The sequence below is a fragment of the Erythrolamprus reginae genome, chromosome Z (genome assembly GCF_031021105.1).
Source record: "Erythrolamprus reginae isolate rEryReg1 chromosome Z, rEryReg1.hap1, whole genome shotgun sequence".
NCBI classification, from domain to species: Eukaryota; Metazoa; Chordata; class Lepidosauria; order Squamata; family Dipsadidae; genus Erythrolamprus; species Erythrolamprus reginae.
In genome coordinates, this window is record NC_091963.1 from 88864500 (window position 1) to 88891988 (window position 27489).

At 42.3% G+C, this 27489-nt stretch overlaps 1 protein-coding gene across 4 annotated transcripts in view; it reads left to right on the top strand.

Annotated features, from left to right (window-relative positions):
* BRD9 (bromodomain containing 9) overlaps positions 1-27489 on the top strand; it is a 99620-nt gene that overhangs the window by 31744 nt on the left and 40387 nt on the right. For all 4 annotated transcript variants that reach the window (XM_070729729.1, XM_070729732.1, XM_070729731.1 and 1 more), the window contains exons 4-6: positions 6224-6284; positions 15556-15700; positions 25630-25740. In XM_070729729.1, the coding sequence (XP_070585830.1) occupies positions 6224-6284; positions 15556-15700; positions 25630-25740 (317 nt within the window). The remainder of the gene's footprint in view (positions 1-6223; positions 6285-15555; positions 15701-25629; positions 25741-27489) is intronic.

Consider the following 27489-nt stretch of genomic DNA (forward strand, 5'->3'; position numbering starts at 1 on the left):
AAAGAGAGAGAAGGAAAGAAAGAGATGAGAGAGGGAGGAAGAGAGTGTGAGAGAGGAAGAAGCAAGATAGAGAAAGAGAGAGAGAAAGAAAGATGAGAAAGGAAGGGAGTGACGTCATCGGGTGGGAAAATCGCGATATAGCCTTTCGCAATGATCGGGATTGCGAAACTCGGGGGATCACTGTACTATTCTTGGGCTTCATCCTTTATCAGCCATTTAGTCCAGCTCAATAATCCTGGTTCCTATCACCCTGGCATTTTATGCCATGCCATAAGATTCCCTACCCTTGCACATTCCCATGCCCAATTCTTACTTCCCCAGTTGCCTTCCCTTCCTTGCAATTTATGGTAGGGTTCCTGTGAAGGGAGATATGCTAAAGGTGGGAGATCTAACATTCTATTCCCCTTGAAAAAGACATTAGTCCTGTAGGAAAGGAGACAAAAATGAGAGTTAATTGAAGTTTAGTGAGGTTTATTTGGATATTTCTGGTGGAATTTACAAAGATGCTTTGGTTCTTGCATATGTTGGGCCTCTCTCCATTCTGTCTCTGAGGGAGAGAAATCCTTCCACCCATATTGGATTTTCCCTCTGTCTATAAGAATCCCAAATGTCTTTAACTTCAAAATGCTGTTCCACTTCAATTGGAATGATAGTATCCTCTTCCCTGCATTGGCTTTCTTTCTGGGCACTATGCCACTACCACTTCCTTGTCACTTTCCCTGCAGGGACTGACAGTTGTCTTAGCTAGAATGCTGACAAAGACAATTTTCCTCAAGATTAGACAGGCGGGGAAAGGGGCATGGCCACTGCCGCGGCGAGATGGCATTCCTTGCGCTCCTGCGGGAATGCCGAATCCCCGCTGTTTGGGGGTGGTGATTCCTGTCAGATCAGCTCGAACCTCCCTTTAGGAGAGGTGAAGAAGAGGTCCTGGTCACCCTCTGGTTTTTTTCGGTGTGTGTGTGAGTGTGTTATAATTTTTTTTCTCCACTCTTACAAATATACAGAAATCACATACCTTCAAATTTCTATACATTACAATATAACACTGACAACCAAATTCTTAATTAAAAATAAAATTCTTAATTTGTATCTATTTTGTTTCGGTGTATGTTAATTATCTTGTGCTATCTCATTTTCTAATTTTGTGATCAAAGATTGTTTTCTGTTCTCATTCAAGTTCAAAATGCTATTAGCTATCAAATTTTTTATTGGCTATTTGCTTTCCCCCCCTAGTAAATCCATGCCATAGTGCTTCAATCTATTCATTATATACTTACTTATCTCATTCATGTTTTCAAACCCTCATTTTAATAAAACTGCCCTTTAAGAGGGAAAAAAATTCAAAACTACTTCTCTTCAAAACAACATAAGGTATCATTTCATATCAGCTATTTCATATTTATAATCTAATTATGACAATGATACGGGGGGGGACACGACATAAATTATTATCAAGAATTCAAATTACTTTATCTTCTCTTTGTACTTATACATTATATCATTTCTTTTGTTTTAGAAATATATAATTTCAAATTTGACAAATCAAAATTATAATATAGCATATTTTTAATGATTATCTGTAATATATTTGTTTTCAATGTGATAAAATTCCCTGATCTATATATTTTTCAATGTCACTCCCATTGTAGTAATCTTCCTTAATCTATGTATCATCCCTAATTTATATATCTTCCTTAATCTATGTATCTTTCATTGTCAAACCCAGTGTAATAATCTTCCCTAGTCTACTTGTTCACTATCATTCCCAGTGTAATAATCTTCCCTAATCTAATTATCTGTTTTTAATTGTCAATCTCAGTGTAGTGATCTATTTATTTTTACTGTCATTCCGAATATGGTAAACTTCCCTAATCTATTTAGTTAAAATCATAGATAATTTGCAAAAATGTTAATTGTTATACTATTATTTTTCTCAAATTAATTACCCTTTAATAATCATACCATTTTGTTATATCCATTTTCCCTTACCACCTGCTTCTCTTTTCCATTATAATTCCCATTATAATATTCTTATAATTCAGATAATCAACAAATTCAAAGTTATCTCCATAAGTCCATTTAAAAACCTTATAATTTATAGTTTTATCAATGTCCAAATCTTCCACCCTCTCCTTCTTGTTTCCGCTCTTCTTTTATTTTCTTTCTTTTATTTTTGTAATGCTTACTGTCCTTTCTTAGTTCAGTTTCTCTGCTGCAAATAAAGTCGGTAGTGTCCACAAAGTTAGATGACAGTAACTTTATGTCTCTGTAATTCTGTAGAATAATCCTTCTAAGACAATATAAATCCTCCTCTTTGAAGTTTTGTAATCTCCACATGCAAATAATTAAAAATATTCACAGCCACAGTCACCATAGATAAGATGTTCCAAAAGCTTAAGGTCAGAAAAGTTTATATATCTAACAAGATCTTCTCCTGCAATAATTCCACCAACATATTTTCACTTGTTTATATGTTAACGGTTAATTTTCTGAGCTGATAAAAATCATTTCAGTAAAGTAAAAATTCATAAAGATAGTTCAATAATCAAAATTTTAAAAAATCCTCAATCATTGGGCTTTTAGTGTCCTTTCAGAACTTTCCGCTATTGTACTCATTGCCTATTCTTCTCCATTTTTTTTCAATCTTTTGTTCCCATTTGAAGGTGAAAAAGAAAAAAAAAACAATCCAAGCTCCAGTTGGCAAAATCACTCACCAGCACCACTCTTGGTTTTTTTCCTCCCGCTCCAGCACATTCCTTGGTTCCTCTCTCCAGATGACTCCAAGCTTACTTTTAAAATCCTTTTGTTGTGGTGTTGGCTCGGCTTCAACGGCTTAGGCATAGCAGCCTAGCCGATTTCACACCACCGCTGGTGCGAGACAAGCCAGTTTATCTAGTGGGGTATGCCGACTCCAAGCCAGACCCCTGGTAGCATACCCAGCATCACCTCCCCTTCAGGGAGGATCCGTCTTGATTCCATTAGAACCAAAGCCCCCTGAGTGTCGGGGATTTGGAGTTCCCCCATGGGCCAAGGGGAACTCTGTGCTGCCGGCCATTGACTCCGCTCTTCTCTCGCCCATCATTTTTGGGGTCAGCATACCCCACGGAGGCCTGACAACTGACCTTGACCGACAGCAAAGTGAAATGGCCTCGGTAGCTATGGTCGCAGTGACTACATGCTAGAATGTGATAGTAAAAGCATTGGAAGTCATCTGGAAAGAGAAGAAACATAAGTTTTTTGTGCTGGAGGTTGAGGAGAAGAAGAGCTTGGAAGAAAGGGTGAGCTATTATGCCGGAGGAAAACCTTGTTAAAGAGCTGATATTTTCTGTGGAAGTTAAACTAAAGGGAAGTGGGGAGCAGCTGTATTAATGTGGGAACTGTCTAATTAGCATTAAAAGTACATAATAAACTAACTAAAACTCAAGGACTATATAATGCCTCAAAATAATAATAATTTGCTCTGTTTTTAGAAATTCGGAGTTAAAATTTTACTGTTTTTGAGACTATTAGAACTTAAAAGAATTCAAAAGAATCGAAAAGCAACTGTGAGATTGTATAGTGTGGATATCTGCTGGTGAAGTTGAGATGGCATTTGGTTGGATTTATTATTCACTGAATGTGACCTTGATTTAATGGAACTAGGCAGATTGTTTTCATAGTAAACGATAAAGAAGAGCTGAGAACTTGAGGAAAATATTCTTGACTTGAACTTTATTTGAACCTGAAAGGGGGAGAAGGAAAAAAACCAAAAAAACCAAATTGATTGATTCTATTGAGGCATTTTGGCTTCTGGGCTGTATAAAGATAAATCGAACAGCTGGACAAAGTCTTTTGCATACTAAACTCGGATAAGATGAAAGAAATAAAAGATCTATATAGGGATATATTCAGATATATTAAAGAGTGGAGAGAAGAAAGATGAAACAACATTATTTTTCTTATTGAAAGTCTTAAAAAATCGCAAGGAATTTTAATACAAGAGGAATATGACAAGAGACAGGAATACAGAGAAAGCGGTGGAGAAAAAGAGTGGATTGCTGAACAGATTGATCAACATTAAAAAATTGAATTAAAAAAGTGCCACAAAATGGGCATTTTTAAAAGGGACAGACTAAAAGATATAAGATTGACAATTTAGATAATTTATTGTTTAATGAGGTAGAAGAAGATGGGAAGGAATGCAAAAAGATAAATGAATTAGAAAATTGTTTGATTGAAGAGGGGATTGATGGTCACATATTTAATGATGATTATAAGATAAGCACTAATAAAATTGGGAATAGATGTGATCTGATACTTTGGAGTTGACAGAGTAAGAAAGAAATTAAAATGGAACTTTAAAAATTGGGAAAGATTTCATATTCAAGGAGGAAAAGGGGAAAGAAGAAATTAAGGGATTATAAAAATATAAGAAAGAAAGCTTTTGGGGTTTGGCAAGAGGGATGACAACTTGAGGAGGGATGATTGATTATGGAATGATGGAAATAATAGTTATATTTATGTGTTGTTTTAAAATAGGATATATTAATTTGTAAAACTATTAGAATTACATAGATAAAATTAATGGAATATACATATGATAAGTGGTTTTTTATATGAATTATATTAGAACTATGGAAGGAATGATTTTATGACTTTGAATGATGAATTTAGAATATAATTGGAAATGTAGAAGATTGATGAAAGTTAATAATTAGTTAAATGCTAAATGCCTGAATATTAATTGAGTTTGGAAATATTGAATGAAATTATAGAAAAGTAAATATGAATATATTAATTGATGATAATATATGATATTAATTGATGAAGATTCAAAAGTATGGATTGATTAATAGGATTTAGAGATTTCTGGTGACGTTTCGACAAGGTCCCACTCGTCATCTTCAGGCTGGTGTTTCTGTCCTTGTTCTAGGGCGAACACAGTGAGACCTGAACTGCCTTCCCTCTATAAATACGGGTGGGTGGGTTTGGTTTGATGGCTCAGTACCTGCAAGCTGTGTGGGAGGAAGATTTTTCTTCTTTTCTTAATGCATTCTTATGTTTTGCAACACGTGCATTTACTCTCCTATTAGTTTGTCCAATATATGTGGCTGGGCAGATTTTACATGGTATAAGAATGCATTAAGAAAAGGAAAAAAAACTTCCTCCTTTTTCCAACACTTCAAAACAACAGGACATGAAATTGATTTTGAAAGAACTAAATTAATTTCTAAAACAGAACACTACAACAAAAGAATAATCATGGAAACCATTGAGATAGAAAAACATCACCACAATATGAACAAGCGGGATGATACCTCCCGCCTACCAGACATCTGGAAATCAGCCTTCATTAACAAACCTATCCCAGCCATACAAACTGAAACCAGACTCAGAACAACACAGGACACTACCACCAATCACCTCCACAAGACCCAAACCCACACTTACCCTACAGACCAAATACAACCACCACCCAGAAGCCAAACTATAGCAGTGCTCCCAACTGTTGCAGCCCCTTCTGACTTGCACACAAAGCAAACCGACAAACACCATAAACACATGACCAGACCACAAACTCGCAGCCAAACAAAAATTGTTACACCCCCGACACACATTACAAAACAGCTAAGTAGCCTGCAAGCTCCAACAACTCAGGATATCACCTCCAATCCACAAACATCAACTAATCAGCATAAATCAATTATATCAACGACCCCAGGTGTTACCCCACTCACTCACCAGGAAGTTTCAATACAGCTTGCAGCTGCTGAGCCATCAAACCACACCCACCCACCAGTATTTATAGAGGGAAGTCAGCTCAGGTCTCGCTGTGTTCGCCCTAGGACAAGGACAGAAACACCAGCCTGAAGATGACGAGTGGGACCTCGTCAAAACATTGCCAGAAATCTCTAAATCCTACACGGGAAGAAACCTGAATATGCCAAGACCTTCATACCTGTACCCGTGAAAATCTACGAAAACAAACATTTTATATATTTATATATATATATCTTAATGAATTCTATTTTTAACTTTTGCATATCTCATAAGCTCTTTTGATTAGTCCTTTTTCTGGAGTGGAAGGTAGAGTATGAACTTCTTAAATGAAGAATTAATTTGTTTTCTTTCTTGTGAAGAAACACGTTCAATAGTAGAAGACCTCTGTAAAAATAGCTTGTGTTATTAAAATTGTGAAAATGTAAGAATTACTATCAAAATCTATTTTTATGTTGTATTATAGCAGAAAATGAGAGCACTCCTATTCAGCAATTATTGGAACATTTCCTTCGTCAGTTACAAAGGTAAGAATATATCATTTATAAATATAATAAGATGTACAATTGCTGTTTTGAGTTTTGAAATTTAGATATTTAACAATTGCTTCCCTGATTAAGAGGTGTTTTAAAGCTTAAAATTTCTTTACCAGATTGATTCACTTTATACTTTGCTATAAGAAAAGGGCTCTGGAGACTCTGGAAATATTTATGGATCATATTACTTGGTACAGGTAGATGAGCTTTAATCATGGTTCTTAATTTACCTCCAGGTTTGAAAGATCCTTTCCCACTTACTGGACATTTTTGTTCATATATGTTACATTTATATTTATATTATATTTATGTAAAGTACCGTGGGGGTGCAGTGGTTAGAATGCAGTACTGCAGGCTACTTCTGACTGCCGTCTGACTGTAATTTGGCAGATCGAATTTCATCATATTCAAGGTTGACTCAGCCTTCCATCCTTCAGAGGTGGGTAAAATGAGGACCCAGATTGTTGGGGGCAGTATGGTAACTCTAAACCATTTAGAGAAGGCTATAAAAAGACTGAAGCGGTGTATAACACTAAGTGCTATTGCTATTTGTTCTCCTCTTGAGAACACAGATTGTTGGGAGAAATATGCTGACTTAAATATCCTTTAAAAAGGCTGTAAAGCACTGTGAAGTCTAATTGCTATTGCTATTTATTGTATGGAATCTAATAAGAGAGGAAAAGGTGACTACATTAAACAATATTTGTATTGAACTACTGTATATCTCTTATTCATAGGACAGCTATATTGAATCATTGTTTTTTGCAATAATTCGATATAGCAATTGATATGTCTCACTTTCAAGCAATTTATAATTAATCCTCCCACCACCACCAAGCTTCTTGTCCTGAGAGCACTTGTCTCAAATTTTCTCCAGGAAAATAGGCTGCCTATATCCTCTTAAAGAACCAATTAGATTCAGCTTAGGTCGTGTAGAAGCATGCGATAGGTGTAACTAGCAGTACCAAGATTGTAATGGATGATTTAGAGAAGTTTTTCACAACGTTTTTGCCTTCTTTCTACCTACCTAAGACAAAGTTTATAGGTCTTTTTCATAGTCACACATCAAATTAACCCAGTGGCTAATATCTGCAATTGTCTGCTTCAAAGAAGATTAATACAGGAAGTGTTCAGTTTAAAACAGTTCATTTAGCGACAATGGTGCTGAAAAAGACTACAGCTAGTCTTCACAGTTAACAACCTTTGCAGCATCTCCAGAGTTACATGATCAAAATTCAGGTGCTAGGCAACTAGCATATATTTTGATGGTTGTAGTGTTCCAGTGTTAGCTAGGTGCCATGTGTGATCTTCCAGATGGCTTCTGACATTCAGAATGAATGGGGAAAGCAAGATTTGCTTAATGACTAAGATTTACTTAACTGCAATAGTCACTTAACCATCATGGCAAAAAAGGTCATACAATTGGGTGCAACTCATTTAAAAACTACCTTATTTAACAGAATATTGGTTTTCAATCCAATTGTATAAAATGTGAAGGATGTGTGTTTGTGTTTTATTTTTATAATTATAATGTACATTGAAGATGGCATTTAATTTTTATTGTACAAGGTGCAATGACAATAAAGTAAACTAAAAAGGAAATTCTAGTACCTGATGAGATATGGATAGGTAAAGGACTATCCATATCTCATCAGTTGCTCTCTGAGAGGGGACCATTCTGCATCTCTTCCTCATACCATATTTCTAGCAGATATGAAAGAAGACTCAAGCGGATAAATTGACTGGAAGGATAACTTAATCAGAAAATTAGCGGAAAGAAATAAAGTCTAGTCATCACAATTTGTGTTGTGTTATCACAAATAACCTCACCAAATTTATTTGATGTAAGATGGGACAGAAAGAAAATCTGAGAGGTTTTCATGATTGTATTATAGTATCCTACAAAAACTAAGAACATTTCGGGAAATCTTTATTCTTTAATTTTATCTACATTGAAAACCTGTTAAAAATTCACTGGATTGCTTGGTAATGTGTCGAAGGCATCTACTGTAGCTCATAAAAAGGAAAAGTAGAAGAAGGGGCATCTTATTAGGAGCCTGCTGCAGACCCCCAAATGACTCAGAAAAACTTTAGGCAGATAAATAAAACCTTAAGAACGTATGAGGACATCTCTTTAAAGATGAATTGTGCCATAAACAAAATGCCTGATAATTTCTGGCTTCTCTTTGCCTTTTTTTCTTCCATTGCCCTTTTCAAAAGGTAGAACTTGCAACCTTGGATTGATTGATTGATTAAATTTATATGATATCCATTATATTGTCAAGCAACTCTGGGCTTTGATCTATACTACCAGAGATAGTAGAATTACAGAATAACAGAGTTGGAAGGGACCTTGAAAGTTTTCAAAACCAATCCTCTGCTTAGGCGGAAACCCTATCCATTTCAGACAAATGGTTATACAATCTCTTCTTTAAAACTTTCATTGTTGGAGCATTTACAACTTATGGAGACAAGCTGTTCCATGATTAATTGTTCTATCAGGAAATTTCTTCTTAGTTCTAGATTGCTTCTCTCCTTGATTAGTTTCCACCCATTTCTTAGTTAATTGATTGAAAATCTCAAAATGGTGGGAACTTTGAGAAAAAAATTATTATTGTTAGAATTCTTGATTTTAACAATTATGTAGATTTTTAAAAGAGCTTGGATTTTCAGAAGACCCTTTAATAACTCGGACCAATAATAGGATATTCTTGGGATAAAATTTTAAAATCAAAGAAGTTGTAATTGTTAGAGATTTCCAGGTACAGCAGTTGAAGATGCTGAGCTTGTCAGATGGAAAACTGACAGCCTGCGTTCAAGATCCTAGTGCCATGCAATGGCTGAGTGCCATTCTTACCCTACATCCTGCCCACCTAACAATTTGAAAGCATTCAAATGTAAGTAGATTAATAGACTCCACTTTTGTGGGAAAGTATAGTATTCTGTGTACCTTTGGCAGATAGACTCGCTGGCCACATGACCATGGAAAATGTCTTCAAACTGTGCTGAGTCCCTTGGCCAAGAATAGGAGACATCTAAAGGAGCCAATATGATTAAATAGGCAGATTACAAAGAAGTAAAATTAAATAAGACTCCTTATAGGAAATGGAAGAAGGGCTAACAGCCAGGGAAGTCTAAACTGAGCCCTCCAAGCTAGATCAGGTCATGAAATAGAACAGTTGTTTCAAGAATTCTACTTTACTATTTTAGGCTATAGTTAAAATAGGCTATTGAAAGTTTGATAGAGTATCCCTTTGTCCCCTCTTATACCAAACAGAATCATATCAGGTTAATTTAAGTTTATTTCTCATGCCTTTTTCTTTCCTAAGATTGAATTGTCATTTACCAATCCTTGTATTTGTTCATCATAATTGTACTGATACTCCACTATATCTACAGAACTATATGAAGTTTCAGCGCAGTAGGTATGAGGTCAGGAAAGTTAAGCTAGTAAAAGAGATGAAATTCATCAATAAAGACTTTAAAAATATGTGAATAGGAAGAAAATGATAACAGAGGCTCACTGTCTATTTCAACAGGAAAAAAATTAAGATGAGCAAAAATAATAGAGGAATTCAATTCTCATTTTGCTTTTGTTTTTACGTCTAAAGCAGTGTTTTTCAGCCAGTATGCCGCGGCACACTAGTGAGACATGGTCAGGTGTGCCGCGAAGAAGGAAGCTCAGCTTCTAGTCTCGCAACGTTTTGCTGTGGGAACAAAGAGCAAAATGTTGCGAGACCGGAAGCTGAGCTTCCTTCTTCGCAGCAGGTGAGCTTTGGGGGCCGGCAGGAGGGCGTCAGCAGCAGGAGTGCGCCGGCAGCAGCGGCACCGGACAGTAGCCACGGGGCACCAGCTGCAAGCGGGAGCTCCAGGGTGGAGGCACCGGCAGCTGCAGTGCCCCGCCCGGCTGGAGATCGCCTGGTGGCGGCAGGTGAGCTTTGGGACCCGGTGGGAGGGTGCCGGCAGCGGAAATGGGAGGGTGCCTGCAGCAGCAGCACCGGGCAGTAGCCGCAGGGTGGTGGCTGCAAGCGGGAGCTCCAAGGCGAAGGCACCGGCAGCTGCACTGCCTCACCCGGCTGGAGCTTCCCTAGCAGTGGTGGCAGGTGAGCTTTGGGGCCCGGTGGGAGGACGCCAGCAATGGGAGTGGGAGGGCGTTGGCAGCAGCAGCACCGGGCAGTAGCCGCAGGGTGGTGGCTGCAAGCGGGAGCTCCAAGGCGAAGGCACCGGCAGCTGCAGCGCTCCACCCAGCTGGAGTTTCCCTGGCGGTGGCAGGTGAGCTTTGCGGCCCAGCAGGAGGGTGCCGGCAGCAGCGGCATTGGGCAGTAGCCGCGGGGCTGCGGCTGCGAATGGGAGCTCCAGGATGGAGGCACCAGCAGCCGCAGTGCCCCGCCCGGTTGCAGCATCCCTGGCGGTGGCAGCGGCAGGTGAGCTTTGGGGCCCGGCGGGAGGGTGCTGGCAGCAGGAGCGGGAGGGCAGCAGCGGAGCGGCTCCGGGCAGTAGCTGTGGGGCAGCAGCTGCGAGCAGGAGCTCCAGGGCGGAGGCACTGACAGCGGTGGCTGGATGTGTTACTGGACGCCGTACATGCTGGTGCTGCACTGGGCATGGGCACAGAGCTGGCACTGGCTTGCTGGCTGGGCCGGGACGGAGGTTTCATCCCCGCGCTCATGCCCAGTGCAGCCCCAGCACGTACGGCGTCCAGCAACATGTCCAGCTGCCGCCATCTGTGCCTCCGCCCTGGAACTCCTGCTCGCAGCTGACCACCCTGCCGCCGCCCCGTGGTTACTGCCTGATGCCGTTGTTAGAATAGAAGATCCTAGGGTTTATTGAACAGTGTTTCTAGTGTCAAATATGTTAGAGCAGATAATAAAGCCAATTATTTGGAAGTTTGTTACAGACAATGTTGTGATTTGCTAAGAGTCAGCATAGCTTTCTCAAAAGTAGGCCATTTGAGACAAATGTTATTTTCTTTAACAAGGCACCATTTTAGTTGGAGATTTTTAACAACTTTTAACAAGGTTCCATATTTCATTAACAAAGAGCTAAAGTATGGTACGGTTCTACAGTGTAGTCAATCACAATTGACTACAGATATACTCAGAATCCACATGGGTCTCTCTTGTGGCCAAACTATTTAATATTTTCATTAATAATTTAGATAATCGAATTGGTAGACTGCTTGTCACAAAATGAAAGATCCGACCAACTTGGGAAGATAGATCAGGATTGCATTCTAATCTGTACAAGTTGAAAGATTTGGGTAAGAGCAACAGGGTATCCTTTGACAGGGATAAATCTAAGTTATAAAGTATAGTGAGAATATTTTAGTTTAGAAACATTCCTTTGAAGAAGATTTGATTATGGTCATTGCCAACAAGCTGCACATGAATAAACAATGTAAGTCAGACTTATGCAATTCTGGGTTATATTAGCGTCATTATATGAGAAATGTGTGAAATATTTATTTCCCTCTACTTCTCACTAATAAAATTGTATCTGCAGTTCTGTTATGATTCTGGGCATGGCCAAACAATATTGGTAGTTTAGAATAGGTTCAGAGCAGGATGACAAATACAATACGGAGACTCCAGAATATACTCTACTGAAACAATATGAAAGAACAGAAAATATCAGTCTGAAGAAAAGAGGAAAATATAATAATATTGTTTAGGTACATATGGAAGGATGTCAAAAGGTCAGGAGCTCTATAACATACAAGGTGGATCCAGAAATAGGTTGCAGCTATGTCAATTTCATTTTAACATAAAGACAATCTTCTATAAGATCAATACAACAATAGAACAGTTTCTCTAAGAAGGTTATACTGTATCCATTTTATGGGAAGGTTCTCAAGATTTTGATACATTAGGAAAGATTGGAGTTTATGATTCTTGTGGTTTCAACTCTATATATTTATGATTCTAGAATACTTTTCACACATGTAAACACTTTCTCTCAGGAAAGGGGAGTGGATTTGCTGGCAAAGGAATAGAAAGAGCTCATACATTGGAACCTCGACATACGAGCAGCTCTACTTACGAGCTACTCGAGATAAGAGCTGGGAGGGGAGCGACATTTTTGTTCGCCTCCCGAGCTCACATTCGGGATACGAGCGCCAAGGAGCTGTCTCCTGAAGCCGAACGCTAACTTCCGCGTTCGGCTTCAGGAGACAGCTCCTTGGCGCTCGTATCCCGCATGTTTTAAAAGGTTGCAGCCGGCCTGGGGGGCTCGGAGGGGTGCTGGCAAGCCCCCCAGGCCGGCTGCAACCTTTTAAAACACGCACGCCGCTTCGCAGCTGTCTCCTGAAGCCGAACGCTAACTTCCGCGTTCGGCTTCAGGAGACAGCTCCTTGGCGCTCGTATCCCGCGTGTTTTAAAAGGTTGCAGCCGGCCTGGGGGGCTCGGAGGGGTGCTGGCAAGCCCCCCAGGCCGGCTGCAACCTTTTAAAACACGCACGCCGCTTCGCAGCTGTCTCCTGAACCCGAACGCTAACTTCCGCGTTCGGCTTCAGGAGACAGCTGCGAAGCGGCGCGGGTGTTTTAAAACGTCGCAGCCGGCCTGGGGGGCTCGGGGGCTTCAGAAAGTATTTTTTCCATTTCCCATAAATAAGAAAAAAAAGTTATGCATTCGCCTTCCTCCGTTACCACCAGCATCCAGCTCTTCCTCCGCTTCTCGCTTCTCTACAAAATGACAGCCGGGCGGAGGCTGGCGGCGGCGGAGGAAGGCAAATGCGGCTTGGAAGCTGGGAGGGGGGCGGAATATGGGAGGAGAGAGGCAGCCTCCACGCTTTCCTTTCGGAGGAAGAGCTAAGTGGCCAAAGACGTTCCGCCGCCCCTCCCCCGCTTCCAAGCCGCATTCGCCTTCCTCCACCGCCGCCAGCCTCCGCCCGGCTGTCATTTTGTAGAGAAGCGAGAAGTGGAGGAAGAGCTGGATGCTGGCGGCGGTGGAGGAAGGCGCCACACGATTTAGCGGCGAAGTAACGTGAAGGATTGGAAAGCTGAAACCGCCCGGTTTCAGCTCCCCAATCCTCCACGTTACTTCGCTCCTGTCCTGGCTAAATCGTGTGGCAGCAAACATGCTTTGGGGGTTTGGCTGGGGGGGAGGGAGTTAGGAAGGTGCTACTTCTCCCCCCCAGCCAAACCCCCAAAGCATGTTTGCTGCCACACGATTTAGCGGCAAAGTAACGTGAAGGATTGGAAAGCTGAAACCGCCCGGTTTCAGCTTCCCAATCCTCCACGTTACTTCGCTCCTGTCCTGGCTAAATCGTGTGGCAGCAAACATGCTTTGGGGGTTTGGCTGGGGGGGAGGGAGTTAGGAAGGTGCTACTTCTCCCCCCCAGCCAAACCCCCAAAGCATGTTTGCTGCCACACGATTTAGCGGCGAAGTAACGTGAAGGATTGGAAAGCTGAAACCGCCCGGTTTCAGCTTCCCAATCCTCCACGTTACTTCGCTCCTGTCCTGGCTAAATCGTGTGGCAGCAAACATGCTTTGGGGGTTTGGCTGGGGGGGAGGGAGAAGCGAGCGATCCGGGAATCCAGGAGGGGTAGAGAAAGAGAAAGAGAGAGGGGGGAGAGAGAGAAAGAGAGGGATAGAAAGAGAGAGAGAGTGAGAGATGCTCAGTGAGCCTTTCTTTGAAGTTGCCTTTCTTTCTTTCTTTCTTTCTTTCTTTCTTTCTTTCTTTCTTGCTCTTTTTCTTGCTCTCTTTTACCTTCCCTTCCTCTATTTCTTCTTTTCTTTCTCCTTCCCACCTTCTTCCTTCCCTCCCTCCCTTCACTAATTCCTCTCTTGCTCTCCCCTTTCATAAGTTTCCTTGCTTCCTTCCTCTGTTCCTGTCCCTTCCCCCTTTCTTTCTTTCTTTCTTTCTTTCTTGCTTTCTTGCTTTCTTTCTTGCTCTTTTTCTTTCTCTCTTTTACCTTCCCTTCCTCTATTTCTTCTTTTCTTTCTCCTTCCCACCTTCTTCCCTCCCTCCCTCCCTTCACTCATTCCTCTCTTACTCTCTCCCCTTTCATAAGTTTCCTTGCTTCCTTCCTCTGTTCCTGTCCCTTCCCCCTTTTTTTCTTTCTTTCTTTCTTTCTTTCTTTCTTTCTTTCTTTCTTTCTTTCTTTCTTGCTCTTTTTCTTTCCCTCTTTTACCTTCCCTTCCTCTATTTCTTCTTTTCTTTCTCCTTGCCACCTTCTTCCCTCCCTCCCTCCCTTCACTCATTCCTCTCTTACTCTCCCCTTTCATAAGTTTCCTTGCTTCCTTCTTCTGTTCCTGTCCCTTCCCTCTTTCCTTCCTTCCTTCCCACCCTCCGTCCATTCATTCACCCATTCCTCTCTTGATCGCTTAAAGCCGGTCCCTGGTGCAAAAAGGGTTGGGGACCTCTGTCCTACAGGATTGGGTGGCAGAGAAGTTGAACATATGTAAATTTAAACGTTTAAGAAAGTTTACAAGTTAAGTGAAAGAAACTTCATTATTCATTTATATGTACATGTACATTTCTTCATTAAAAACATGTCTTTCTGCATAATTTAGACTAACTTTGTGAGTTTTTTGAGGGCTGGAACCAATTAAAATTATTTACATTAATTCCTATGGGGAAAAGTCGTTCGAGATAAGAGCTGCTCGACTTAAGAGCCCAGGTCCGGAACGAATTAAACTCGTATCTCGAGGTACCACTGTACTTTTAAAGAGAGGTTGAAGGAAGAAAGAAAATAATGATTACTGCTGACCTAAAATGGATTCTGAGCAGCATTGGCTACTGCAGCTTGTTTGTTCCAGGGGAACCCAAGACCATTACATCATTCCAAATGAAAATGGAATAAAAATAGAGCTGCATATGAATCAAAAATTATCAGAGAAGGAAGATGAAAGCATGTCTTTTTGGTGCAGGTGGTCCTGGGAAAGGAGGATTTATGTAGTTGAATATAATAGACTCCATCTTAGCTGTCTGAAAGAGATTTCCAGTCAGTTAATTTATGCCCTTAATCTGGATGGAGAAGATTGTAGAAATACTATACAAAGTTCTGCAAAGTTTGGACATCTCAGGTAGAAATAATGGTATATACTGAATATTTGTTATGCTAAAATATTTATTTGTAGTAGATGATCTTAAGATTTTTGATGTGTTAGGAATTATAATTCAGTTCTTTATGTTTTCCATTCCTTGACATTGCCTTTGGATATTGCATATTGCAGAAAGTTATTAATTGATACCATTAGCATAGTATATGGAAATATTATACCTAAACATAATGTTCTGTGGTGATTGTTTTTTTTTTTTTTAGGAAAGATCCTCATGGTTTTTTTGCTTTTCCAGTCACGGATGCTATTGCTCCTGGCTATTCCATGATAATAAAGCATCCTATGGATTTTGGTACCATGAAAGAAAAAATTGCAGCAAATGAATACAAATCAGTAACAGAATTCAAGGTAAATTAATGGAGATTTATTAACACAATATTAGTGTTCCTATGAATCTTTGTTTTCACTATAACAAAGATAAGGTTCCAGAGATAGACATAGAAATCTTTGTATTCTACAGGAATGTACTTCAACCTAGATCAAAAAAGTCAAAGCCATTCAGTGTGTTCAGTGTATTATATTGCTACTTGTCCTACATATATACAGTTGGGAGAGGGGAGTATTTAGTCAGCCACCCATGGTGCAAGTTCTCCCACTTAAAAAGATGAAAGAGACATGTAATTTACATCATAGGTAGACCTCAACTATGAGAAAACACATCCAGAAAATTACATTGTTTGATTTTTAACAAATCTATTTGCAAATTATGGTGGAAAATAAGTATTTGGTCACCTACAAACAAGCAAGATTTCTGGATTTCACAGACCTGTAACTTCTTCTTTAAGAAGTTCCTCTGTCCTCCACTCATTACCTGTATTAATGGGACCTGTTTGAACTTGTTATCAGATTTTCTGGATGTGCTTTCTCATGCTGTCCCTCATAGTTGAGGTCTGCCTATGAAGTCAATTACAGGCCTCTCTCATCTTTTTAAGTGGGAGAACTAGCACAATTGGTGCTGACTAAATGCTCCCCCCCCCACTTTATTTTAAGATTATAGCTGTCTTCTAATAACTCGGCAGCTTCATTTTTTTTAATTTCTCATATTTTCCCTATAAATTTCTTGGCAAATCGCTTAAGTTTTCTCCCTAAGTACCATATTTTTCAGTGTATAAGATGCACTGGTGTATAAGATGCATCTAGATTTTAGAGGAGAAAAACAAGGAAAAAAGTATTCTGAACCAAATGGTGTAGTATTATATTGTTTATTAAAATACCAGTGTAGCAGAATACCTTTTACAACCATGTATACTTTTTAAAACCATGAACACTTTTTACAAACTTCAAACTTGACAGCTTCAAGACTTGTGGACTTCAACTTCCAGAATTCCTCCTCCAGTCATGCTAGCTCAGAAATGGGAGTTGAGGTCCACAAGTCTTAAACTTTCCAGGATTGAAGACTCTTACACCCCTAACTCGGGGATCAGCTTGGAAAATAATAAAATTCTTAGATTGCCATAGGTTTTTTTCCCCTTCTTCCCTGCTGATTCCCCCCCCCCCTCTTATCCATAATCTAGCAAGGAAAACCAACTAAAGGCCAACAGAGCATCCACTTCATTCTCCTCCCCAACTGGGTGGTTTTCTCTATGTTTTCTGAGAGGAAACAGCCCATTTGGGGAGGAGAATGAAGTGGATGCTCTATTGGCCTTTAGTTGGTTTTCCTTGCTAGATTAGAGGGCCAAAAAATCAGCAGGGAAGAAGAAGAAAAACCATATGGCAATCTAAGAATTTTATTATTTTCCAAGCTGATCCCTGAAGTAAGAAACAAATGCAGCACAGACTACCGTGTTTCCCCGATAGTAAGACCCCCCCGATTGTAAGACATATGGGGAGTTTCAGGGGGGTCGGCTAATATAAGCCATACCCCGAAAGTAAGACATATGAGACAAGCGAGGGAGGCGTCGGAGCAGTTCGCGGCGCTGGCGAGGGAGCTTCGCGCCCAGGAGAGTCTCCCAAACCCGGCGCGGATAAGAAGGACTCCTCGGCCGGCGGAGGAAGCGCGGCGGCGGCGGCAGGCTCCGGAGGGAGCTCGGGCGGTGGCAAGAAGACGGGATTCCGGGTGCCGAGCGCCACCTGCCTGCCGTTCACGCCAAGGACAGGCAGCCCCAGTTCCAGCGCCTCGGCCTGCTCGCCTGGCCTCTTGCCCGGCAGGGAGAGCAAAGGCGGCGGTGGGAGTAGCGGAGGCGAGGCGGAGAAGAAAGAAGCAGCGGATAGCTGGCGAGGCGCCGGCTAGAGGGCTGGACCCTGCCGCTTTGCCGCCGCTCCCGCCGCCGGCTTTGCTGGGGTCGAGCGCCACACCCGGTGGCAGGAACTGCGGGGGGTAGCCGGCGTACGCTCCGGCTGACGAGCCCTTGCTGCAGCTATCCGCCGCTTCTTTCTTCTCCGCCTCGCCTCCGCTACTCCCGCCGCCGCCTTTGCTCTCCCCGCCGGGCAAGAGGCAAAGGCGGCGGCGGGCGAGCAGGCCGAGGCGCTGGAACTGGGGCTGCCTGTCCTTGGCGTGAACTGCGGGCAGGTGGCGCTCGGCACCCGGAATCCCGTCTTCTCGCCACCGCCCGAGCTCCCTCCGGAGCCTGCCGCCGCCGCCACGCTTCCTCCGCCGGCCGAGGAGTCCTTCTTATCCGCGCCGGATTTGGGAGACTCTCCTGGGCGCGAAGCTCCCTCGCTAGCGCCGCGAACTGCTCCGACGCCTCCAACACCAGCCGGTAGCGCGTCAGGAAGTCGCCGCCGGCTCCGGCGCCCGAAGAGGCCTCGCCCGGGCCGAAGCCCGAAGACGAGCCGGTCCCGGTGCCCGGGACAATATAAGACATACCCCCAAAGTAAGACACAGTGGGGCTTTTGGGGATAAAAAGAAAGTAAGACACTGCCTTACTTTCGGGGAAACACGGTAGCATTGCTTCTCTGTCATAAAACTCTCACAGTATCTCTATGTCAGGGGTAGGCAAAGTTGGCTCTTCTATGACTTGTGGACTTCAACTCCCAGAATTCCTGAGCCTATCATACTAGCTCAGTAATTCTGGGAGTTGAAGTCCACATGTCATAGAAGAGCCAACTTTGCCTACCCCTGCTCTATGTGAACCTAGCAGAGGAATGATTGAGCACAATTGAAACCACAAGCTCAGAATGGCAACTGACACACCAAAAAGCTGTCTGAAAAATAACAAAAACCATATACCCTAATATCAAGTTAAACCCAAAGGGGTAGATAAGAGGCCAGCAATGAAAAGCTATGGAAAAAAGTAGTAGAAGGATGAGAAGAGGGAGGGAAAGGAAGGTTGCTGAATAGAAAACCCAAGGGAGCGAGGAAAGCAAGGAGCCAGGGAGGAAGGGTGGGGGGAGAAGCTCAGATGCTCCCCCTACAGGCGTTGCTGCCTTGCCCACTCCCTCCAGGCAAAGAGCAAGCCCCAAGCATTCTAGAAAGCCCCTCTTCCCAAACAGAGGGAACGTTAACAACAGAGGGAGGGGTGAGGAGAGGAGGAAGTCAAGTTTGCAGCTGCAGCCACCGGGCTTCATTAACAGGAAAAAATGCCGGTAAAAGCCGGCTGACGAAGCATTTGCTTCTTTCTCCCCCCCCCCCCCCAATTGAGTCAGTCCTCGCTCTTTCCTTCTCCCACCCACCCACCCACCCCAAGAGATAGAAGCTGCTCCTTTTGTAGTTCGGAGAAACTGCAATTCATACTGTACCTGCTATTTGCAGTCCAATTTTTTTGTGAACACAGAAAAATAGTTTTTGATTCAGTATAACTTATTCCTACCCCAAAGTTACACTTTCCTGCCGTTTCACTACCTCTGTATTAGGGAAAAAAAGATGCCATTTGATGCCAAATACCCTGAAAGGACTTTTGTGAGTGGAACGAACGTCCTCAAAATGCATCAGACAAAATCCTCATGGCTCTGCCCCCTTTTCCCCCCAACTCCCCCTTTGCTCCTTCCTCCTGGCACGAAGCTTCCTCTTCTCCCAGCCGTCCCACTCCCGTGTTGCCCACCACTCAATAACACGGTGCTGGTGCGGACAACGGCCCCGCCTATTCAGGGGCTGTTTGCAGACCTCCTCAGCCTTGCAATTTGGCCTGGGGTGAGAATATGATATTCTTGGTGCTGCTGCTCCTCAAATGAAAGCCGCCGGAGCCACCTCAGCAGCTACCGCTGCTGCCTCGTCCAGGACTGCTTACTCGGGCGGCGCGCCCGTCTTGTCCCTGCCAGTTGGAAGCCTCAGCAGCCACCTGGAAAGAGGCTTTGCTGCTGATGCTATGCCCAGCACCCTGGCCATCCCCAGGGTTAAGGTGCCTGCCTCCTGCCGAGGGCTGCCGGGCAGTGGTGGTGTCAGCATTCAATGTATAAGATGCACCTAGTTTTTAAAGCACTTTTTTGCAGTAAAAAGGTGCGTCTTATACACCGAAAAATATGGTGTATTAAAAAATCGGACAAAATAGTAAAATGATATTCTTGTTCTTGGAAGCATCTTATTTCCAGCTCTTTTTCTGCTTTTGCCAAAATATCCTCTTTTATGCATCAAACACCAAAAGTATTAAATTAAATTACTTTGAATAAATATTGTTTCCCTCATTAATAATTTTTCATGCTGGCATATTTTTATCAAGCTCAGGAACCAATCTCTTTCTCTTATCATTAACACGTTCAAATGTTGAGAACATTCATATAACATAAGGGAATCTAAATTAGGTCCATAAATATTGAGCATAGCTATTATAGTCTCTGCTATATTAACACATAACATTTAATAAGCCTATTTACCTCAGTAATAAATTGTTGTTCATCAGTAATCAACTGCTGTACATCAATTTAGAATCTTTCAAACTAAAATACTACACCTTTAGCTTATGTCGAAGTATGTGTGAGGTAAACTATGTTATCCAATCTTTTATTAAGATTTATCAATTTCCATTAAATGAGTCTTCTGTAAATAAGCAATATATTGCTAATATATGCTAATATGTGTCTGGATTCTCACAAGTTTTTACATTAAGTCTAATTTAATTCATAAATTTTATTTTGGTCCACTTATCAATATTCTTTTGATCCAAATTCACTTGATGAACTGTATTACTTAACAAATTTCTAATAATTATCTTACGTTTAAACATTTAGTATATTTTCCAGTATTGCTCACAGACATAGAGTCTCAATTTAATATTCAAATATTACATATATAATTTATTTAAAAAAAAACATGATTCTGACATAAAAAATTAAAAGCAAGAAATTGAAAAAAGTGCTAAAATAGAATATAGAATATATATAAGTTAAAAGAAGGAACACTAATTCTTTTAACTATAGGAACAACAGTTGCTGCCATCTAAGTATCTGGTACTTCAGGATTTCTCAAATACTAAAGGTGTGACAGATTATCAATTACATTAACAGCATAGCATAGCATAGCATAGCATAGCATAGAACAAAACAGACCAACAGAACAGAACAGAAGATTCACAATATTCTAGTCCAGCACTCTGCTCAAGCAGAAGACTTTATATCAATGATGGCAAACCTTTGGCATGTGCGCTACAGGTGGTATATAGCACCCTTTCTGTGAGCATGTGCGCATACCTCCCACTGGCCAGCTGGTTGTCAGATCTCTGCCAAGCATACCCGGGGACAATCGCATGTACGGGATTGTGTGTGCATGCATGGGGGCAGGGTACATGCAATGGAACCACACACATGCATGGGGGGCATGGGGGAGGCCCGCATGGGCATTCAAGAGGTATGCGGGGGTGGGTGGGTACAAGCACAGGAATGGAGCACAAATACAGAGGCCATGGGCACATTGCATTTTAGGGGTTCTGGCATGCATGCACGCTTTGGCCACTGTCTCTGGAAAAGGTTAGCCACTACTGCCTTATATCATTCCAAACAAATGGCTGAATAGTCTTTTTGCCTTTCACAGTTTCTGATGGAATGAAATTTTGAGCAGACATGAAAATAGGAATTGAGTAGCAATCTTCTTTTTTTAACCATTAGCCTGTTGCCTTCTTATTTGAATAATTGATATATTGGTTGCTTTCTCTTAAACATATTTTTTAGAAATATTTTTGATTTGATTTCTTAATATCTAACTAACACCAGCTCATTTTGAGCTTTGTTTTCATGACATCCCTTACATTGTACAGATACAGTTTGTCCTGGACTTCCAACAGTTCATTTAGTGACCATTCAAAGTTATAATAGCACTGAAATTATATATATATATATATAAAGGCCGGCTGTCACCTTTTAAAATAGCCGCGGAAGTTCGGGTTTGGCGTTCGGCTTCGGGAAGCTGCTGGGAAGCCGCGCGGCTGTTTTAAAAGGTGACAACCGGCCTGGGGGGCTTCCCAGCAACCTCCCGAACCCGGAAGTTCGGCAAAAGTTCGGGGTTTGGGAGGTTGCTGGGAAGCCACCCAGGCCGGCTGTCACCTTTTAAAACAGCCGCGCGACTTTCCAGCAGCTTCCCGAAGCCGAACGCCAAGCCCGAACTTCCGCGTTCAGCATTCGGCGACTGCTGGGAAGCCGCGCGGCTGTTTCAAAAGGTGACAGCCGGCCTGGGGGGCTTCCCAGCAACCTCCCGAACCCCAAACCCGGAAGTTCGGCAAAAGTTCGGGGTTCGGGAGGTTGCTGGGAAGCCCCCCAGGCCGGCTGTCACCTTTTAAAACAGCCGCGCGGCTTCCCAGCAGCTTCCCGAAGCCGAACGCCAAACCCGAACTTCCACGTTCGGCGTTCGGAGACAGCTGGGAAGCCGCGCGGCTGTTTTAAAAGGTCACAGCCAGGCTGGGGGGCTTCCCAGCCCCCCCGAACCCTGAACCCGGACGTTCGGCAAAAGTTCGAGGTTCGGGGAGGGTGCTGGGAAGCCCCCCAGCCCGGCTGCGACCTTTTAAAACAGCCGCGCGGCTTCCCAGCTGTCTCCCGAAGCCGAACGCCAAACCCGAACTTTGGCGTTCGGAGACAGCTGGGAAGCCGCGCGGCTGTTTTAAAAGGTCACAGCCGGGCTGGGGGGCTTCCCAGCACCCCCCCGAACCCGGAAGTTCGGCAAAAGTTCGGGGTTCGGGGGGGTGCTGGGAAGCCCCCCAGCCCGGCTGCGACCTTTTAACCCTGCTGTTCTGTTCGGGTCCTATGTGACCCGAAACCAAGTTTGAGTCCCTGGTAAAACATTTTTCCTGCATATCTGAAACTTGAAATTTCATGACTTTTCATCATTTCAGGGGTTCTCTCTATGAGAATTTTTTTGGGGGTGTGGGGGGCTTAGTTTTTGCTGGGCAAAAAAACTTCCTAATGTTATGTTCGGGTCACATACTACCCGGACCGAAAACTCTTCATTTGAAGTGCTTATGTTTGGTCAATTTGAAAACTTTTTTCACTTGGAAAGTAGTCTGAACATTTCTGCACACAATGATATGAAAATTGAAATGAAAAAAGTAAATCTTATTGGTTTATTTTGCTGATATAATGCACCCCCCCCCCATTTTTGTGATTTTATTTCAATTTATGGATAGTTTTGCTTGCAAAATCCATTCTATTTTACTAAAGTTGGTGTGGGATTGGTAGCTTGAACATTTCTGAATATAAGAAAAATATAAAGGAACTGAAAAAAATGATTCTTATTGGTTTTTTAACATCAGAAATAAGCCCCCCCCCCTCGGCTGCTTGCAACCATTTTCACTTTTTATTTTTTTATGCTCCAAATCCGAAATATTCTTTAAAATCTTAGGCATTCATTTACTCAATTTAACAATGCTGATCATCAAAAAATATTTTTGGGGTGGTGGCTAATTGTTTTCTGGGCAAAAAAAAATCATCACTTCGAGTCTGTTTCTGTTCGTATGTGACCGGACCAAAAAGAATTTTTTTAGGTACTTGAATTTGAACTTTTTGAAAACTTTTTCAACTGGAAAACTAGTTTGAACATTTATGAACATAATGATATGAAAATTGAACTTGAAAAATTGAGACTTATATTTTTATTTTGATCAAAAAGCCCCTCCCCCCATCCTTTCTGAATTTCGTGTCAATTTCTATTTTTTAGGGCTACAAATCCCTAAGGAATTTCCCCCCAAAAGGTTTGATATACTAAAGTGAACATTTCTGAATATAAGAAAAATATAAATGAACTGGAAAAAATGGTTCTTATTGGTTTATTTTTGCCACAAAAGGGCCAACCCCCCCCCCCTCGGCCTTGCTGTGTGCCATTATTGTCACTTTTTATACATATTTGGCTAGAAATATTTGGAATATCCTTTTGAAACAATCCTGAACATAAGAAAAATAGAAATGAACTGAAAAAAATGATTCTTATTGGTTTATTTTTGAATATAAAACCATATTGTCTTGTACTCGAGTATAAGCCTACTCGAGTATTAGCCTATTTGAGTATAAGCATGGGGGGGCCATTTATGTGCAAAATAAACCAATATGCATCAATTTTTCCAGTTCAATTTTCATATCATTATGTTCAGAAATGTTCAAGCTACAAATCCCACACCAACTTTAGTAAAATAGAATGTATTTTGCTAGCAAAATTATCCATAAAGTGAAGACTATTTCAAAAAAATGGGGGGGGCATGCATTTCATCAACAAAATAAACCAATATGCATCAATTTTTCCAGTTCAATTTTCATATCATTATGTTCAGAAATGTTCAAGCTACCAATCCCACACCAACTTTAGTAAAATAGAATGGATTTTGCAAGCAAAACTATCCATAAATTGAAAAAAATTCACAAAAACGGGGGGGGGGCATGCAATATATCCGCAAAATAAACCAATAAGATTTACTTTTTTCATTTCAATTTTCATATCATTGTGTGCAGAAATGTTCAGACTACTTTCCAAGTGAAAAAAGTTTTCAAATTGACCAAACATAAGCACTTCAAATGAAGAGTTTTCGGTCTGGGTCGTATGTGACCCGAACATAACATTACGAAGTTTTATCGAACAGAACATGGGGGTTAAAACAGCCGCGCGGCTTCCCAGCTGTCTCCCGAAGCCGAACGCCAAACCCGAACTTCCGCATTCGGCGTTCGGAGACAGCTGGGAAGCCGCGCGGCTGTTGTAAAAGGTCACAGCCGGGCTGGGGGGCTTCCCAGCACCCACCCCCCCGAACTCCGAACCCGGAAGTTCGGCAAAAGTTCGGGGTTCGGGGGAATGCTGGGAAGCCCCCCAGCCCGGCTGCAACCTTTTAAAACAGCCGCGCGGCTTCCCAGCTGTCTCCGAACGCCGAACGCAGAAGTTCGGCTTCGGCTTCGGGAGACAGCTGGGAAGCCACGCGACTGTTTTAAAAGGTAACAGCCGGACTGGGGGGCTTCCCAGCAACCTCCCGAACCGAACCCGGGGTTCAGAAAAATTTTGCCTCTTCTTACGAACTTTTTTCGAGTTACGAACCGGCTTTTGGGAGGCTGCTGGGAAGCCCCGCCGCCCGGCTGTCACCTTTTAAAACAGCCGCGCGGCTTCCCAGCAGTCTCCGAACGCCGGTTCGTAACTCGGAAAAAGTTCGTAAAAAGAGGCAAAATTTTTCTGAACCCCGGGTTCGTATCACTCATATATTTTGTGATTTCAATAGCACTGAAATCATATAATCATATATATGATTACAGCGTCCCAGGGTCATGTGACCACTTTTTTCATCTGTCTGACAAGCAAAGTCAATCAGGAAGCCCAATTCATTTAAGAATCACACTGCTATAACAGCTGCAGTGATTCACTTAATGACTATAGCAAGAAAGGACGTAAAATGGGGTAGATGCCCATGATCATGTGATTGCAATCTTGGTGGTTGTCCACCTATTTGCACTTATAGGGGATTGTCAAGCACCATGCAAACATGTGATTACTATTTGCTATCTTCTCTGCCAGTTTCCTCAGAAAGTCATTGGAGAAGTTAGTAAAGAAAGTTTCATGCTGGTTACACCTGCTGAGAATGTCTTCTCATTCTATCTGAAAGAGCTGCTTGCTGAGGATGGAAGCTGAATTACTTTGGCAGGGAACTCTTTCAGTTAGCCACTAGAGATGAGACAGAGCTGAAATCCAAGTAGAAAGCAGGGAGGCAGCACAGTAAAGAGTATGGGATGCCTCAGATGGATGGGTGGGACCCTGGAAATATAGAAGTGCCTCTGTTTCTCAAGAGCTGCAAATCTTCCTGATATCCCTACAGGGAGGATTTTCAGCTCCTGTGTGGAGCCTGCCAAGGTCTTCCCTGCCTGTTTACATTGTAAGATTCTACTGAAATTGAATTTATTAGGATATAAACAGTTTTTGAAAATATAGCAGTGATAATGTTTATGTTTTCCAGGCAGATTTTAAACTGATGTGTGACAATGCAATGACTTACAACAGACCAGATACCGTGTATTACAAACTGGCTAAAAAGATTCTCCATGCTGGCTTTAAGATGATGAGCAAAGTAAGACAACTACAACAGAAAACATATTGGGACCAAAATATAGATTAACTTTTTTAGATGATTACAATACAACATTATTTTATACTTCCGATTTAGATTTAGTTTCAAAAAGGAGATTCAGGTGAATGGGTATGTGAATGCAGTATGTGTCTACCTGCCTTAATACAATAATTTCTGATTTGCTGCATTCATACTTCCACATGCTCTTAAACATTTAACTTTACTTTAAATAAAGTATTCTATTGTAGATTGAATATTTATAGCCCTAGGGGGCAGACTGTCTTTATAAAATAAAACTGGAAATTTAAGGAAATTGAAATTGCTCTTAGACTCGGTTTCTCAGACTGCTGGGTTTATTAAAGGTCTCATTGGCATTTCTATTATACATCTCTTTTCTTTTAAAGTGAATACAGTGGTACCTCAAGATATGAACCCCTCGTCTTACGAACAACTCGTGATACGAACCCGGGGTTCAGCAAAATTTTGCCTCTTCTTACGAACTTTTTTCGAGTTACGAACCTGCGTTCGTAGACAGCTGGGAAGCCGCGCGGCTGTTTTAAAAGGTAACAGCCGGGCGGCGGGGCTTCCCAGAAGCCTCCAGAACGCCGGTTCGTAACTCGAACAAAGTTCGTAAGAAGAGGCAAAATTTGGCTGAACCCCGGGTTCGGTTCGGGAGGTTCCTGGGAAGCCCCCCAGGCCGGCTGCGACCTTTTAAAACACCCGCGCGGCTTCACAGTTGTCTCGCGAAGCCGAACGCGGAAGTTCGGCTTTAGCGTTCGGCTTCGGGAGACACCTACGAAGCGGTGCGGGTGTTTTAAAAGGTCGCAGCCGGCCTGGGGGGCTTGCCAGCACCCCCCCGAACCCCGAACTTTTGCCGAACTTCCGGGTTCGGGGTTCGGGGGGGTGCTGGCAAGCCCCCCAGGCCGGCTGCGACCTTTTAAAACACCCGCGCCGCTTCGCAGCTGTCTCCCGAAGCCGAACGCGGAAGTTCGGCTTTAGCGCTCGGCTTCAGGAGACAGCTACGAAGCGGCGCGGGTGTTTTAAAAGGTCGCAGCCGCCCCCCAGGCCGGCTGCGACCTTTTAAAACACCCGCGCCGCTTCCCATCTGTCTCCTGAAGCCGAACACAGAAGTTCAGCTTTGCCATTCGGCTTCAGGAGACAGATGGGAAGCGGCGCGGGTGTTTTAAAAGGTCGCAGCCGGCCTGGGGGGCTTGCCAGCACCCCCCCGAACCCCGAACCCGGGTTCGGGGGGGTGCTGGGAAGCCCCCCAGGCCGGCTGTCACCTTTTAAAACAGCCGGAAAGCCGTTTTTTTGCGGGGGGGGGGTTTGGTTGTACGGATTAATTGACTTTACATTGTTTCCTATGGGAAACAATGCTTCGTCTTACGAACTTTTCGTCTTACGAACCTCCTCCTTGCACCAATTAAGTTCGTATCATGAGGTATTACTGTATTACTCTTTTAAGAATTGGTTTATTCAAGATAAAAATATTAAACTGAAGCTTTCACTGAAGAAATAAACATTGTCTTATTTACATAAATTCAGAATTATTTTAAATATTAAGTATTTTGCTATTTTTGCTTTTCTTTCCATAAAATATTGTTAGAAATGTATTCATATTCTTTATTTTAAAGCTGTTTGATTATGTATTTAATGAATTCCTACAATACCTATTCCTTCACTTACTAAATAGTATAATGGAAATGTTTATATAAAATGAGTGAAAGTGGATTTGTGTAACACATAATT